Raw genomic sequence first — 16,808 nt, forward strand, 5'->3', positions numbered from 1 at the left:
TATGACAATTGACATTCAAGTCATTCAACCACGGTGTAGGATGTTTATTTTACCTTATAAGAAGGTCAAAGTAAAACTAAATTAATCCATTTATTAACAAATTAATTGATTAATAAATACTTTTCAATATGAAACCTACAAAAGTCAGGTATTTTTCTCTAGAACCAAATGCAATTCCGATATCTCTCTGCGTTTTTTAACGTAGTTAGCAGATGCTCTAAAACGACTACTAATATGTTATAAACAAAGATAATGAAGAATGGTTGACAATTTTAGATAGTCTGTTGGTTTCTGATTTCTAATATCTGGGATTCTGGCAACATTGTTGATTGACCGTTTGCCATTTTTTACTGTGAAAGGAAAGCTGGAGGCCCACGACGGACCTGAAATTCTATATATTTCAGAGATATCCGACCGATTTAGTGAATCGTTGGAGTTAATATTTCGTCTAAATGGCGCTAAATCCACAATACGATGCAATTGGAAAGGGTTTTGTGCAACAATATTACACACTGTTCGATGATCCGGCACAGCGAGCAAATCTAGCAAATATGTATAACGTGAGTGTTTTTAAGAGTACTAGGCTATTACAATTCAATGCAAAGAATTTATGTGCTTTAATTGGATTCAATTAGACGAATAGTTTTGTATTTTTTAGGTTATTTCGTCTCCCGCCGAAAATATGAGTAATTGTGAATAATATGGCAAAGTTGCTTACCTACTGCGTTTTGAACTAATTAAATGTGTTAAAAGATTTTAAAATATGTTTAAAATCATGTTACGGGTGTCTAGTGAATTTATTACATCATAAATAAGTTGTGTTTACATTATTTATCTACCTATGTACCGCATAAACAAGATATAGGCTTTCGATACTGACAAACTGCTAGCGTAACGTCTATCTAGCTCCTTCCCATCACATAACTAAGTTTGGAATAATGTATATCTGAAATAATAAAGAAAATCTGTATAATATTAAACTGTCTATATGAATTACTAAGAAAATTATTTGAAATAAGGTTATTGATGATTGCTGCAATTTTTAGGTTGAATCATCATTTATGACATTTGAAGGTGTCCAATTGCAAGGTGCTGTTAAAATAATGGAAAAATTAAATGTAAGTATTGAACTATATACAATATAATGTAAATTATGGTTTGACTGGGAATGTACCACCACTACATCTGTAACTAATGTGTAATTCTGTTGATTGCCACTCTAAGGTTGGTCACAGATTCATTGGTTTAGGATTAAGTTGAAACACATGACAATTATGTCTCACTTCAAATTAGACACAACAGTGCTTAACACTGTTGTTACAAGGAGGAAATAGGTGGTGGTGGTGCCTGTGGTATCTAATCACAAGTGGCTCTACCATATTTACTAGGGGTTGCAAACCGGTATTCGAGATTTCGAAAATACCGGGATACCGGGCCAAATTTAGGTCTTATTAATACCGGTTTTAATTTCACAAAAACCGGGATATTCGGTATTTTCTGTTTTTATAGTCGTACAAATTGACACCAATGGACTCTGGTACAATGCAAAAGTCCATATCGAAGAAGCGTTACAATCGACACAACCTATGAAAATCAACAAACATCAGCATTGGATGTCAGGTGAGACTTGGCGTATTGTATAACTTCGTCAGAGAGCTAAAGAAAAGGTTGCTATTTAATTTATTAAAACGCGATAAAGCAATTGACATAGATGATATTCCTATTGAAGTGTTTCGATCAATGAATGAACTCGAGGTTGACATGTTGCATACCATATGTAATCGCGTCTAGGAAAATGGACAGTGACCATGACACTGGGCCCACTCTATTTTCATTACACTTCATACAAAAGGGTAGACAAGAAAGTGCAGTAACTATAGTTTTATGCTATATTTCTTGTGTGTATCACAAAAAAAAAACATTTAGAGGAAGATGATATATTTTCATAAACATTTTATAACAATGACAATTCTTCAAGAAACAACCCGCCAACACGATCTTCGCTTTAACAAGATCTGCTGTCGATAGGCTTGTTAAGATTTGGAGGAACCTTAACATATCAAAAAACACCCAAGACAGACCAATATGGTTTTCGCAAGGGCCGATCAGCTGGTGACCTTGTGTACCTCACTCCCCATTGGGCACAAGCTGTTGAGAGCAACGGGGAGGCATTGGCCGTAAGCCTGTACATCGCTAAGGCCTTTGACCGGGTCTGGCATGCCCTATGCCAGACCCTTCCCTTCTCGCGAAGTTACCATTTTAAGGTCATCCCGAGAGGTTGTGCACATGGACAGCCAGCTTTCTGTCTGAGCGGCATATTAAGGTCGTGGTTGACGGGTGCTGCTCAGACACGAAGCTCATCAACGCTGGCGTGCCCCAAGGGTCTGTATTATCTCCCACGCTTTTTATTCTGCATATCAATGATTTGCTGCTACAAATCGGTGGCATTCATTGCTATGTAGATGATAGCACGGGAGATGGTAAGTACACAGGCCGTGCGAACACCTCTCGGACGTTCGTGGAAGAAAGCAGAATCCGACTTGTGTCTGAAATCAAGAAGACGAAGACACAAGTCTGCGCGTTTACCGCTAAAAAAGCCCCATTCGTCAGAGCGCCTAAGTTCCAAAGTACCCCGCTCACCATTGGTAAAAGTATTGGGATCCTGGGAGTTGACATCTCGTGTGACGTGCAGTATCGGAGTCATTTGGAAGTTAAAGCCGAGTTGGCTTCAAAGAAACTAGGCGTCCTAAACAGAGCCAAGGAGTACATAACTGGGGGGAACTTCTTCTGGTTTATGAAGTGCAAGTGAGGCCCCACATCGAGTACTACTCGCATCTCTAGGCAGGGGCACCACAATACCAGCTATCAGCTCAGTCCTATCTCCCACACTATTCATTCTGCATATCAATGATATGTTGCAACAAGTGGGCAATATACATTGCTATGCAGATGATAGTACGGGAGACGCAACATATACATGCCGCGCAAATACCTCTCGGACTCTCGTGGAAGAAAGCAGAATCCGACTTGACGTCGTGACGTGCAGTACCGGGGTCATTTGGATGTTAAGGCGAAGTTGGCATCAAGAAAACTGGGCGTCTTGAACAGAGCGAAGCGGTACTTCAGCGCGGGGCAACTCCTTCTGCTTTATAAGGCGCAAGTGAGACCCCACATGGAGTACTGCTCACATCTCTGGGCAGGGGCGCCCCAATACCAACTTAACCCACTTGACTCCGTGCAGAAACGCGCGGTCCGAATCGTCAACGACCCGGTAATCTCCGATCGGTTAGAACCTTTGAGTTTGCGGAGGGACATAGGTTCCCTCTGCGTGTTCTACCGACTTTACAATGGTGAGTGTTAGAAGGAACTGTTTGATCTGGTGCCTACGTCGCCTTTCCTTCATCGCACCACTCGCCGAAGGATGAAGTTCGATCCACATCAACTGGACCCGTGGCGGTCCTCCACGGTTCGGTTTGATCGTTCATTTTTGCCGCGTACGTGCAAAATGTGGAATGAACTTCCTGCTGAGGTATTCCCTCAGGACTATGACATGGGGCTCTTGAAGAGGGGTGTAAAAAGAGCTCTCCTTTAAAGCCGGCGATGCATTGGCGACTCCTCTGGTGTTGCAAATGTCCATAGGCGACGGTGACTGCTTTCCATCAGGTAGCCCGTCTGCCTTACCGTTAGGTTACATATAAGACTTATGGAAAGTCTAGTTTTTCCTATCTTTCTCTACGCTGCAGAAACGTAGACGATTCAGATGCAAGATCGCCGTAAAATTGATGCCCTAGAAATACTATTCTCTGGATCTACGCATATCTGGATTAGAATACTAAAATATTCCGGCCACATATTTAGGGGCGAGAACTCAGTAGTACGGCTTGTAGTTCAGTGAAAGGTAGAAGGAAACAGGTCACGCGGCAGATCGTCTACTCGCTGAACAGACCTTATAAAATCTAGCACACAGATAGAAGGCGGTGGCGATAGATCGCAAGAGCGACTGTTCAAGGCAGCTGTGGATGACTGACCTCATCATCATGCCACGACCACTCTGTCAAGAGTGCACGACTACAGAGATATTTTTTCCAGCTTTCCACATATATTTTTATATAATTCATTTATTGATGAATTCGGAACTCATAACGTCGTTAATAAATCATAAACTTCTGTAATTAACTTGGTATTAAGTAATAGGACCTATTTTCCTTCGGAATACCACTAAATTAACATAACATAGAAAAATGCTTAATAAAAATTAGTAACTTTATCTTAATCTCGGAAATATCGAAAAAACCGGAATACCGGGATTTGTCTGGGGTCATTACCGAAAATACCGGTTTTGCTTAGATGGTCCGGTATTGCGACCCCTAATATTTACTACAACCATTAGTTACAAAGACATGAGCTTATAATGTGATTTTAATTATTTATTTATAAGCCTTATTATTCCATGCAGTTACATGTATATTTGATTTATTCTCAGTGATTGATTTCTTTTTTCATATTGGTCCCTCTTGGGTAGAAGCCTTATGATATGATAATTTCCTTTATTATTTCAGAGCTTGACATTTCAAAAGATTGGAAGGCTAATAACTTCTGTTGATTCACAACCAATGTTTGATGGAGGAGTTTTAATTAATGTTCTTGGCAGATTACAGGTATGTTAGTCATTTTAGTAATGTGTTTATGAAACTGGGACTCTGATAAGCTAATGTTAGATAATCTTAATGGTCCCTCAAAATGTAAATAATGTTTAAGGTTAAAAAAATGTGAATATTATCACTATTGCATTGTTTAATAAGCTTTATTGATATTGACGAAAAGTCAATTTGTTGTTTAAAATGCAGAGTAATTTTATTAAGAGGTTAAGCTGGTGTAGAATTGTATAATTATGCATAATAAACATAAAAAAATATATTTGACCAATTCTTACAAAAACAGGGTTATATTAGTATAACCCTACTTCAGTTTTACATTTATCACTGCATACTGTGACAAGACAGTGGTAAACGAGTTAAATTTAATCTTTGAAATTCTTTGTACACAATTTTGAATTAGGACTACCGAAAATTCATCCAAGTAGTAAATATCTTGAAATAGTGAAAACAATATATAATTGTAATAATGTCCTGTTGTTTGAAACAGACAGATGAGGATCAACCACATGCATACTTTCAAACATTTGTACTGAAGCCAATAGGAAACTCATTTTATGTAGAACATGACATGTTCAGGCTGGCTCTTCATGATGTTTAAGAATACAGTATTTATATCTGGAGGCCAAGTAAGAAATGTAGACTGCCCATAAGCTTCATGTAAATAACTAAGCTTTCTACTTGGATGATTACATTTTTGTATCATTCATCTGTTCTCTAAACATAATTCAAAAAATTGTACATGTATAGTCAATGAGCTATGAGGCAAAATAGAGAAAATAAAAAATTAACTCGACTTGGCGGAGGCACTGCCGTGCCTCCAGATTAAAAGTTTAAAAAACTTGAAATGAGCAAGTAATATTTAAAATTGGCCAGCAAAATATATTTGTAGTGGACAGATGGAGAGTACCCACATACCTACTAAAAGTACTAAACAATTTTTCTCCTTTGTTTTTTTTCTGGATTCACACTGCAAAGTTTACCCTATAATCTTATAGGTCCAAAGACTACTTTGTTACACTTTTTAAGTTTATACCCTGGTTTTGTTTCTTTTCTTTTATTCTCCTTAAAAGATTTTTTGTATGCAATGTGTTTTTGTGAGTTAATTCACTGCATGAAATTGAATGGCACTCATCAACAGATTGATTTTGATGTAATATCACTCAAAATAATAAGTTTGTATGTTGTCAACATTTCATAGTGCAGCTTCGTAAACCACACACACATAGGTTGAGGCACTTACTGGAATAATATTAAATAACCATTTAAATTATACATGTTATTGAGACAAGCATAATAGAACTATTTTAATGCTTTAATTTATTAATACCAATTATTTTGTAATTCAAAAATTTTGAGGTTTCAAGTAAATTTTTGTAAGTTTATCACGTAATTTAATCCTGACACTATTATTGATTGTCAACTGTTGGTAATTTAAAAATAACATTAATAACATGCACATTTAAACTTTATCATTGTATAAAAACTAATTTTGTGTATTTTAGTATGTAAACAAATGTGCATTTGAATATTTCGCGGCTATTTTTACCACTTTTAACATCCGGCATTAAATTTAGTGTATCAAACGGTGCCAATTTGTTTATATGTTGTGTAAATGGTTATGAAATAGATTTCTGCCATCATTTTACGCAGTGTTAATTTAAAAATCTTTGTGTAAATGAATATTATATTTGTATAATATTCTAAACTCGTAGTTTCATAAGTGTAGTAATATTTGCTTACATAATAAAATACTGAAAAGAAAAGCTCTTAACTAGCCTTGACTTCCTCGTATATTTATACCATTTGAAACTTTTGTCTAACCAAAAAAAACGAAATGAAGAAATTTAGATATCCATTTAGGTCTAGAGATATTTTACTTGTCCTCTTTATCACAGAATATTATTATTGGCTAAAAAAAATTTAACTTGTATTTTTCAGTGCGACGATGATCCACCACACCCGTACATGCAGACATTCGTGTTGAAACCACTCGGTGACTCCTTCTTCGTGCAACATGACATATTCCGCCTGGGCATTCACGACGTAGCTTAAAATGATACTCACTCACAAATCAACATGTTGAACAAGATTTTACATTATTATTACAATTACAAACTGCGCTATCTGAAACCGCGTATAATTGTGTTAGTTATCTAGGTGTAAGAAACATGGCCATTGCCAATTTGTAAATTCTAAAATTGTACATTAATTAGTCATCGATTTACAATATTCGGCATTGTTTTTGGCTTGGATAATTATCTCGTAAGCTTGGCTAAAACCGCGACACTTTTGTTCAGTTACATGTATACATTTTATATTAAATGCATTATAATTTTATAATTAAACGTTGTTTTAATAGATTAAAAATATCTTTTAATATCGACCACAGCTTATTGCGAAGGGAAAGAAAACAACAAAGAGATGCTAAGACAATCATGTATTAAGTAATAAATAGTCAAAAATTAACAAAAGAACCACTGAAAACAGGTACATTTTACCAATCTCAGAATTTAAAACTTGCAACTTTCTTTAAATCCTTAGACGCTACGAACACTTAACAAGTTACTTGCATGCACTACTTTACGAAACACACACACCGGGCCTCAGTAGGCCGCACTTGTCTAAGTGAATGACTAGGTTGCAATTGTTCCTCTCATTGCAAGGCTGGCGTGCCAACTCACTTGTGTCTTCCTATACTCGGGGGTACTGTCAAATCCACATTTAGCAGTTTTAAGTAAATTAGAAATTGTTTAACATTGAATTCAATTAAAATACATGTTTTATTCAAATTACACTCAGAATCGAGATACTACTAACGTTCACTAACTACAAAATATCTTTTCAGAATTTTTATTGCTTATTAAATCATAACCAAAAATAATTACATTATTTTAAATCGATTGTATATATTGGCTACTAATATGGGGAACATGTAAACCACATTTTTATGATAATTATCTTGACATAAAAATCTTGATTGTAGAGCGCTATTACTGTCTCGCTTATAATTGATAATCTGAGGGCTAAAAAAGCGCCAAACATCGTGTAAAGTTGCGATGTCACGTCGTGGAACTCTACGACGTGCAACTAAAAAAATCACAACGTCGTGAAAATTATGATGCACACTTGTATTAAAATACTGACTTCGTCTACTTCTTTCCATTGTGCCTGATAGAGATAAGTTAAAAAAAAATCTTCAAAGGATTCCATCATCAATGTTTACAAAACGATACAAGTCGGAGATGACGCGACATCGCAACATTATATGCGACATCTTGTCGTTTTAACCGTAACATCATAATAATACCTTTGTAGGAAGACAAAGACGAGACAATAAAAGGCTGAATTACATCGAATATCTCTTTTTACCGGCCAATTATTAAAATGGATGTCAAAAAATACACATGCACGCCTAGCACACCTTATGTTATGTGACAAGAGAAAAAAGTTGGAATAATAATGCTTATTCTATCGTCCATAGAGCATCGAACATTGAAACGAAACCACATCACCCCAACCCAGTAAAGCAATAAAATAATATAAGCAATTTACAAAAATGTACTTCATGTAATACTATTAAAGCTTTTAATTCAAAGCTTTACTCGAGTTGAAATGGTGTGACGTCGTTATAACATGATTCCCTATTTGACAGAGTCACTGTTTTCTCCCACGAGCATGCTAGGGTGTCTAAAACTCAACCCCTGAACTGCTAATAGGAAACACGACATTAGGTACGACTATCATAAGGTGGTGAAGACTACAAAGCAGAGATCAAATTAGACATGGCAAGACCGTTACGGTCGCATTCGATATTAAGAACATTATTTGTACATAAAGCCTCTGATTGACAGTAGTGTTCCATTAAATCGTTGATTAATATAATTATTAGCACAACCCGTCATTAGTCTGTCCTGTTGTAGCATCTCAGTTAGTTATTGTTATCACAACACAAAAATATATAACTAGTTGTAAGGTAATCGATACGTAACTTCAATAATAGTTTGATTTATTTGAGTGTCCTATATTAAAAAGCAATACAATCCATATGATGTCGATTAATCATTGCAGTATATATATGTTGTCAATTAACACTTAACGTATTAAACCATTTTGGTATAAACATCTTTCAAAATTTAACATCTGCATTTTACACTTTGACTATTTCTTATATTTGAGCTGTTGAATATTCTATGCAGTCGCAACCGGCGATCATGTGACAATATCACGTATAATTCACACATCTAAATTCGTCACCTCACTTGTATGTAAATCTCGCTTGCTGACGCCGACGTAATAAGGTGAAAATATTTAGCCTATCTGCTTGCTCAAAGTTAATCAAAGACGTGAATTGACATTAAGATGTAACTTATAACATTAATAAGTTAAAAGAAAATAAAGTTTTATATGCCCGCTTTGTTTGTTTTATTTATTATGGGTTTCAAATTAAGGAAGAATTTGTATTTTTTTTGTAAATCTAATTAAATTCATTTACATGTAAAGAATTATCCTATATAATTCAAATTAACAATGTATTCCTGCCCAGCTATTCGTTTTGGTACATTAAAATTTGTTTAAAAAGATAAAAACCCATTTAAGGTGTACCTGTTTTAACTGAGTCTCAATGCAAAAATTGACGTGTAGCTTAAAATCTTTTTTTTTGTAACTTTGATAGCATTTAAATATTAATCACAGTCATATTATATGATATAAATCTATAAATTTCAATGAAAAAATGTTCACCACATGGACTGCATATAACTTTAAACAATGTAATATTTTTCTATATTGCCGCCATAAATCCAACCGTCGTTTTAATATCACTAACCTACTTATAATTTAGAGTCTTTGTACATTTCTTAGAACACAATACAAAATGCCGAATAAATTAAGTACATACATTTTTGACTCGAGTTACCTTATTAAAGCGTATTATGTAATGAACGCCTCAAAATAATTATTTAATGGAACAATACTACCATGACACAGTTTGTCGCTCACAGGTATCCATGGCGATATAACATTATTAAAACATTTTAGCCTTCAACCTTTAATTTATGTTTAGCAAGCGATAAAATGTTTTAGTTTTGTCTCGAGTCCCGACTTTAGCATCCCTTGTAAACGGATAATTTTTGGATAATTATATTATTTGAACATCATAAATACCGTAATTTTTTTGCAGCTTTGGTAATCCTAAAGATTCAACTTTTTTGTAAATTGTATTGCTTACTGAAGCTTTTATTGTGATAGAAATAAATGTAAAATTATGTTTTTATCAGTCTTTAAGTTCATTTAAATTTAACATGGAAGAGCTCCGTTAAGTTTAGGCTATTATAATTTTTTCCATATGCTTGGTAAAGTTAAAAATATAGGAATCCATTTTTATTACCAAACCTGGTTATATTGGGTCACCCCAAATAAGTAATTGCATTGTTGACAATTTTTTATGTGCAATAAATTAAATATTCATGATTATTACTTTTAATGATTACTAGGTAATATAAAATTCTTTTTGTGAACTTTACCAGAATTATTGTTAATGTTAGTCAAAAAACACATTTTAAAGCCATCAATTTTACCATCATGATACAGAAATATATAATTACCAAGAGATCTTTTAATCGAAATATCATAGATGTAAAGAATATTTAAACTTTTCTTCAGATTTCAATCAACTAATTATTGGTAAAATACATACATAAATATTGAATAAACCTACGAACATTTACAGAACAAATTGAACATTTCTTTGGAATTTTAATCAACACAATATTACTGGTCTGTGACTGAAATATCTACATACATTTACAAAATTCCTTTTTACAATATTGCATTTGGGAACTTATTCAAGAACCTATTTTTCCTATAACCAAATATTTAATTGTTTTGGGGATTGCAATCAACAATTGTTTTTATTAACTTACTTGTTATTACAAGGTTTTTATCAACAAACAATTACTCAAATTAACAAATCTATACTTTCGGGGGGATTCAACCGACAAACGAATTAACCAACATACATCATAGATTAGTAAAGATTACTCACTCCTAACAAGAAAATGTAACCAGTTTTGACAATTGAAATTGCCACTGTCATCTATTTTCGAGTTTGAAAAATATTAAAATTTGCAGTTTTTAGATCATTTGCGAATAAAACGATATTTCTCCGATTTAGATTTCGTTCTTAACTTTGCATGTCGGCATTGTTCCGCGTAAATTACACCATGACAGCAATGGCTGACAGAATCGTCAGCCGTTTAAGCCGTTTAATGGCTTCCTTCAATAACAAGGCGGTGAGATATCTATACTTATCTATGACATACATGGACATGGTTTACTCGACAACGCAACGTGTCAATCAACATAGGTAGGTTACATAGACATCGTGTAGAGATGTTAAAGCGGGACTCACGTGGTGCGCGGCCTACGAGGCGGGCTTCTTGCGGCCGCGCGCGCCGGGCAGCGCCACGCCGCGCAGCGAGCGCATCGCCATCGCGCGGTTGAAGTGCCGGTGCGTCTTGTGCTCCTCCACGTCGCCGCCGCTGTCCACCGATGACAGGATCACCAAAAGCACGCCCATCACCTGGAGATATGTGTGGTCGCTCTTAGTACATTGACTTTAGATTAGTGCAAACATTCCGTTGAATAATTGGCCGGATAATTATGAATAAGGTAAACGCTGCGCACGAATACAGACACATATCCATTTGACGCGCGTTTATCAACCGACGCAATCGCGTGGAGAACAGATGAGGTTTCGTAACGAGTAACGAAGACACCTGAGCAAGCTATTTTCAGATTCGTATTCGCTCGTAATAAAAAATAAGAAATAGACACAGTGACCCAAAAATCTTTTGATTACTATCGTAATTACGATACATCAGATATTATATGTTTGGCACATCAGATATTTCAAAAATAGACTAAAATAAATGTGAATTAATTTTAACATTAAATTATAAAATTTATACATAATGTCATGAATAAAATGTCGACAATTCTCGTTTACTTTTTACAGAATCGATCATAAACATATATTTTTCAATTATTCCTGACATACAGTTTAATATACCATTGTTTTCTTATCACACATATTACCCACAAACACCGCATCACACACTGATAACCCCAACCACCATTGGGGGTCACTCACCAAACAAACGATGATAAGGAGCGTGTAGACATGCACGGAGGCTTCTGGTATATTCTCTATGTCTTTGAGCGCGACCAGCGCCGGCTCGAAGTCCGGCCGCAGGTCTAGAGCGTGCCGTAGGTGGACGGCCGCTTCCTGAAAACAGACATTACAGTTTTATTAATAGTTTATTATATAGTAGAGTATTTCTGATTTGGTTTAACTAGTGCACATAATTGAGCATTGCATTGGCAATGTTGTTTTAAAAAGAGTGCAATAATATACTAACATGAGAAGTTGTACTTCTATGGGGTACTGAATGAAAAAAGAATAAAGAGTATGTATAATTATATACATGCGCAAGAGAAATTATCACATAACAAATAAATACAAAATTATTGGTATAAAATGATACATCATGACCCGACACGGCACCGCTATATTTACTAGCCAATTTCATTATTGTGTCAATTTTTTATATGCCGCTTTTGTAAAAGACTAATCTCATCATTTTTTCTAAAAGCGAGACCAAGTATAACTTAAAAAATAATTATAAGACTACACACGGAAGACCATAATCAATGAAAAATACGGCACTCTACGTACGCGACGACATAATTAACATACAAGTAGAACAAGATCACCAATTTGTCGTTCACGTTATTTGCGTATTATAATTAAATGGAAATATTTTCTCTACTCTAAAGCCAGCTCCACATTGTCGCGAGAACGCGAGATAAACCCGATTCGTATCGGCTCTACATTGTCGTTTCTCGTGCTTTTCTCGCGTTCTCGCGAGATTCTTGCGAGAATGTGGAGTGGGTTTAACAATTTACAACAGACAAGTTACCTGATAATGTCCATACGCTTTGAATATCTCGCCCAGCGTGAAGTACTGCTGCCAGGCGCTGCGGTCCGGCGGCTGCACTTCGAGCGACCGACGCGTCAGGTAGATCGCGTCGTCTAAATACTGCAGCGTGAATAGCACTCGCGCTAGATTTAGTAGCACCTGCAATTTGATGTAACATGTTTAAACTTCTATTTGCTGCTCTGGAGGTTTGAATTATTTTTACACAATAGTGATAATAATGTGGAAATCCCCATGTATCCTCAATCCTAAAGTATCACAATATTGCCACATTTTTTTTTATAATATAGGAGTAGCAGACGAGCATGCAAACCACCTGATGGTAAGTTGCTACTGCCGCCCATGGAAATCTGTAATTAACCCCAGAAAAGATTAGATTCCTACCAGAGGTTGTGCACGGATACACAGCTACCTCTGAGGCCTTAGCTGGAATGCCTCTGAAAAGTATGTTTGGATGGTATTGAATCAAACCACAAACTGTAATAATACATCAATAAGTGTAGCAGTGATATTGCCACAGTGTAACCATTAAAAATATTAGTATCAAGAAATCTATAACAATGAATAAACTCACGTCTGCATTATATGGAGAAACGGCGAGTGCTCGCCGGAAGCACTCTATCGACTGTCGAGTGTCGCCCTTAATTCTCCAGAAGTTACCAATTTGATTGTAAAGTTGTACTGACTTTGGTTTCTCCCTCTTGGCCTTTTTCAGCCGCTTCTCTAAAGCATTTATGTCTAAGTCTGTCACACCATTCTTGTATGACTTCTTTTTGGGAAATATTAAGGCCACCTGCAAAAAGTATCACAAAATTCTACTTTACTATAAATTTTTGACTCCATATATTATAGCAACTAGTTCATATCACAGAAATTTCTATTAAGTTATTCCTCACTACTATAACACAACAAAATTTTCTTTCAAGTAATATGGGATATATTGCTTTAGTTTCTTGCTTGCTTGATAAGCTCTAAAACATAATATATTGTTAAATTACTTCTGTGATCTACTATGGCAAATTAAATGTAAATTGATAGATAATAAAACAATGGGTTTCAACCCATGTCGCATTGGTCTCTCCCCTAATATATACATGTGGTGACTTTCCGTAGCTCAACAAAAGATGGCGCCAAATGTTTCGGAATCACGCTATCAAAGTTTTCTCAACATCTTGCATACAACAGCTCCTAATTGAGACTATTGGAGAATGGGCCACCCCGCGCGTATGATCACCTATCTCGGCGGGACCTAGGTAACCTCTAGCCAAATTAACAAATAATATAATTCTTTTAAGTGTCAGAATATCTACTTTATCTACCTCTTCATCATTATAATATTTCAAGTCACCTGTGGCTCAGGTACATTGGGGTGTCTGTGACGCCTTGCAACACCGACAAGGTTGTCATAGTATGTGAAATTGACAGCTTTCCCACAGTCCAGGAACTCGTCCTCTGCATCTCCTCCATTGGCCTCTAATTGTGTGGACTCTTCGCCACTCTCTGTACCTGACCTGATCATAGAATAATAAATTATTAAAAGTCAGAACATACAAATGTCTACAATATATAATTATATTTTTATGTAGCCAACAGACAGGTGGTTGGATTTTAAATACTTAAAGGCTACAGGACTACTATGAATAAAATCGGACTGAAATATATCCAATATTCCACCTGGTATCTATCATAAACAGTCCACATCATTGTATTACCCAGATGTGACATAATATTATGTACGCTTTCTTGCAACTTAGTTGCATTAAACACATTGTACTAAACTGATATAAATAGATTTCTTATCAGATGAAATTAAATAATTTATGTGCACTGATATAGATGTGGTTATTATTGCTGATAGTCACAATACTCTTTATATTGCTTCAAAAGTGCTATCGATGATCAACATGAACCTTTGTTAAACTCACATTTATTCTGATTTGTATGATACATAAATACATTTAAATTACATGACACATGCTAGCAAGTATGTGCATAATAAAACCATTTGAGTTTACTTGCACTTGTGACACTGTATGATTGAACACACGAGATAATGTAAATTATTTCAATAAAATTTGATAAAACCATCATTTGTTAAATGAATGATGCATGAATGAAATATTTTGAATTTGGCAGTCTAGTATAAAAAAAAGTTATTTATACATCATGTTGGTAACTTTTCGGAAACGTAATAATATAGCTAAAACGTAGCCCAAATCCATTATACTTGTTTGAAAAACCCTCTCAGAGTTACAGGAAGTTGATTCCTAAAGAGCTTCCTATAAAAGGCAGAAATAGATGTTTTTCATGTATAAATTAACAAAAATGAATGTGTATGTTGTAGAATGGATGCCTACTTCAAGGTAAGTGCTCACTGTATCCTTAAAGACCCTAAAATTAAATCTTCCTTCTACTGACGGTTACCTATGTTGGCTGTTCCCTAAATGCTATTCTATGATAATTCATTTGCTAAATGGTGGAAATATACACAATACTATAAATATAGAGATATTTATATGGTAAAGCCACTTGGCATGCCAACACCTTGGTTCTTAACTAATATTATTATTATTCTATTTACTAGTGTTATTGTAAACAAATGTTTTGCTGTCCAATAGCAAAGCCATAAAATTTGAAAAGTGGAATATTTTCATGTAGGTCTTCTTAGAAATGTATATTAGTAAATGCTAGATTACTAAATAGCTTAAATAAAATCACACACAATACTGAATATTATGAAAGCAAATGTGACTACAGGTATTTTCTTAGAAGTTGTAAGAAATGTAGGAAGAAACTTGGTGCTTTTACCTCTGCTGATCATAAATCTGGCAATCCGTGCAGAACATATCAAACCCATGCTTAGTCCAGGTGTTGCCATAATACACTGTTGATGATACTATATTAAATATTGAGTCTTCTTCGCATATTTTAGTTTTATCTGTGTCATCCTAAAATACATCACTGATTATTTAATTATTGTAATCAATCATGGACCAATAGGTACAATCAGAATAAGAAAAATGTAGAGGAGTGTGGGAAACATGCAAGTAGAAAATACATATTAAATGTGGGATACATCTTTATAGTATTGAAAATATGTAAATATTGTTGTTGTGACACTTCAAATAATTTTAAAGGAAATAAAACGCTAAATACTTATCACTGACTACGTGTGGCCTGTCAAGGCGAACGACTCTAGAATATTTGCACGTAGCAGAAAGCAGTAGAAATCCAACGAAATATTTTCTCCACATGGTACTATTTTGTCACATAAAAGTAAACAACAGCAATATAACTGACCTGCGACAATGTAGTACCATCAACGATTTGTCCCTCTTCAACGTCCAATTTCCAGATATTCGACGTACGTGAGTTAGTAACAATAATTTGAAAAGAAAATATATACAGAACCAAACAAGTCAAGTATGGCGAGTCCCCCATTTTTGACCATTCAGGACAAAAGCGAACATTAAAATTACTTTATTATTCCACTCAGCAATATAGCTTTCACTTGAAATTGGACTTAAAAAGCACAGTTATCATACAGCAATAAATTTTAATCGCAATCTCCTTTTCTCTTCCTTGTCGTTATTTTGACATATCGTAATCGCGCACAGAATCAACAAAAAAATTGAAGTAACGTAACAACCAAAGAGTATAGGGCACTAGGTCATAGAGAAAGGTGTTTGACACTTGTTTTGAATGTAAAGCGTTGTACACACATAGGTCAATCGTAAACAATCAACAAACACCAATAAATTAAACATATTTTTGTCAGTCGTAAATCTTAAATTCATACTTATTTTTAAATGTATAATAATTATGTGAAACTCAATATGTTTTTTTTTAATTATTTTATAAAGTTTATTAAGTGAAAATACTATTTTTATTATAAAGTATATCTTGCAATAAAATTATGAGTCTATACTACAAATTCAGTTTGCCATATGGAAAAGCAGGCTTAGTTTTTATTAGGAAAAAGTAAACATTTTGAAAGTAATATTTTACATTGTTTGGAATTTTAGCCTTCGTGAAATACTGTTACTGTTAAAAATTGCTTAAGTTGTTATTGTGTATACATATTATATTTATTTTTCTACGTTTTACAAACAATTCACTCGATTACATAGAATCGAATTGATATCGAGAGTAA

At 34.7% G+C, this 16,808-nt stretch overlaps 2 protein-coding genes across 4 annotated transcripts; one reads left to right on the plus strand and one right to left on the minus strand.

The window, feature by feature from the left end:
• Nucleotides 1–320: 320 nt before the first annotated feature.
• Ntf-2 (nuclear transport factor-2) lies at nucleotides 321–7,003 on the plus strand. Of its 3 annotated transcripts, none has more exons than XM_073088226.1 (5): nucleotides 321–560; nucleotides 1,047–1,118; nucleotides 4,560–4,658; nucleotides 5,146–5,284; nucleotides 6,597–7,003. In XM_073088226.1, the coding sequence occupies exons 1-4, from the start codon at nucleotides 453–455 to the stop codon at nucleotides 5,254–5,256; spliced, it is 390 nt and encodes a 129-aa protein (XP_072944327.1). In that variant the 5' UTR covers nucleotides 321–452; the 3' UTR covers nucleotides 5,257–5,284; nucleotides 6,597–7,003. The 3 variants fall into 3 exon arrangements, with proteins under 3 accessions (XP_072944327.1, XP_072944328.1, XP_072944326.1); XM_073088227.1 differs by having other exon boundaries at nucleotides 5,146–5,250; XM_073088225.1 differs by lacking the exon at nucleotides 5,146–5,284 and having other exon boundaries at nucleotides 325–560.
• Nucleotides 7,004–7,078: 75 nt separating this feature from the next.
• LOC140753542 (uncharacterized) lies at nucleotides 7,079–16,302 on the minus strand. The gene is made up of 7 exons (XM_073088224.1): nucleotides 15,956–16,302; nucleotides 15,464–15,603; nucleotides 14,004–14,166; nucleotides 13,230–13,448; nucleotides 12,638–12,796; nucleotides 11,809–11,943; nucleotides 7,079–11,238 (listed from the first exon to the last, which is right to left on the minus strand). The coding sequence occupies exons 1-7, from the start codon at nucleotides 16,094–16,096 to the stop codon at nucleotides 11,080–11,082; spliced, it is 1,116 nt and encodes a 371-aa protein (XP_072944325.1). The 5' UTR covers nucleotides 16,097–16,302; the 3' UTR covers nucleotides 7,079–11,079.
• Nucleotides 16,303–16,808: the final 506 nt, after the last annotated feature.

The sequence above is a fragment of the Epargyreus clarus genome, unplaced genomic scaffold (assembly GCF_041222505.1).
Source record: "Epargyreus clarus isolate Ecla_fem2 unplaced genomic scaffold, WU_Ecla_fem_2.2 ptg000026l, whole genome shotgun sequence".
NCBI lineage: Eukaryota > Metazoa > Arthropoda > Insecta > Lepidoptera > Hesperiidae > Epargyreus > Epargyreus clarus.

Excerpts from the sequence above, each read along its gene's own strand:
- Ntf-2 (XM_073088227.1), top strand. The coding sequence starts at position 453 with ATGGCGCTAAATCCACAATACGATGCAATTGGAAAGGGTTTTGTGCAA. Across the intron at positions 561-1,046 it reads ATCTAGCAAATATGTATAAC|GTTGAATCATCATTTATGAC; the intron begins GTGAGTGTTTTT and ends TGCAATTTTTAG. Across the intron at positions 4,659-5,145 it reads ATGTTCTTGGCAGATTACAG|ACAGATGAGGATCAACCACA; the intron begins GTATGTTAGTCA and ends TGTTTGAAACAG.
- LOC140753542 (XM_073088224.1), bottom strand. The coding sequence starts at position 16,096 with ATGGGGGACTCGCCATACTTGACTTGTTTGGTTCTGTATATATTTTCT. Across the intron at positions 13,449-14,003 it reads CCAATGTACCTGAGCCACAG|GTGGCCTTAATATTTCCCAA; the intron begins GTGACTTGAAAT and ends TACTTTTTGCAG. Across the intron at positions 12,797-13,229 it reads TTTCTCCATATAATGCAGAC|GTGCTACTAAATCTAGCGCG; the intron begins GTGAGTTTATTC and ends ATCAAATTGCAG.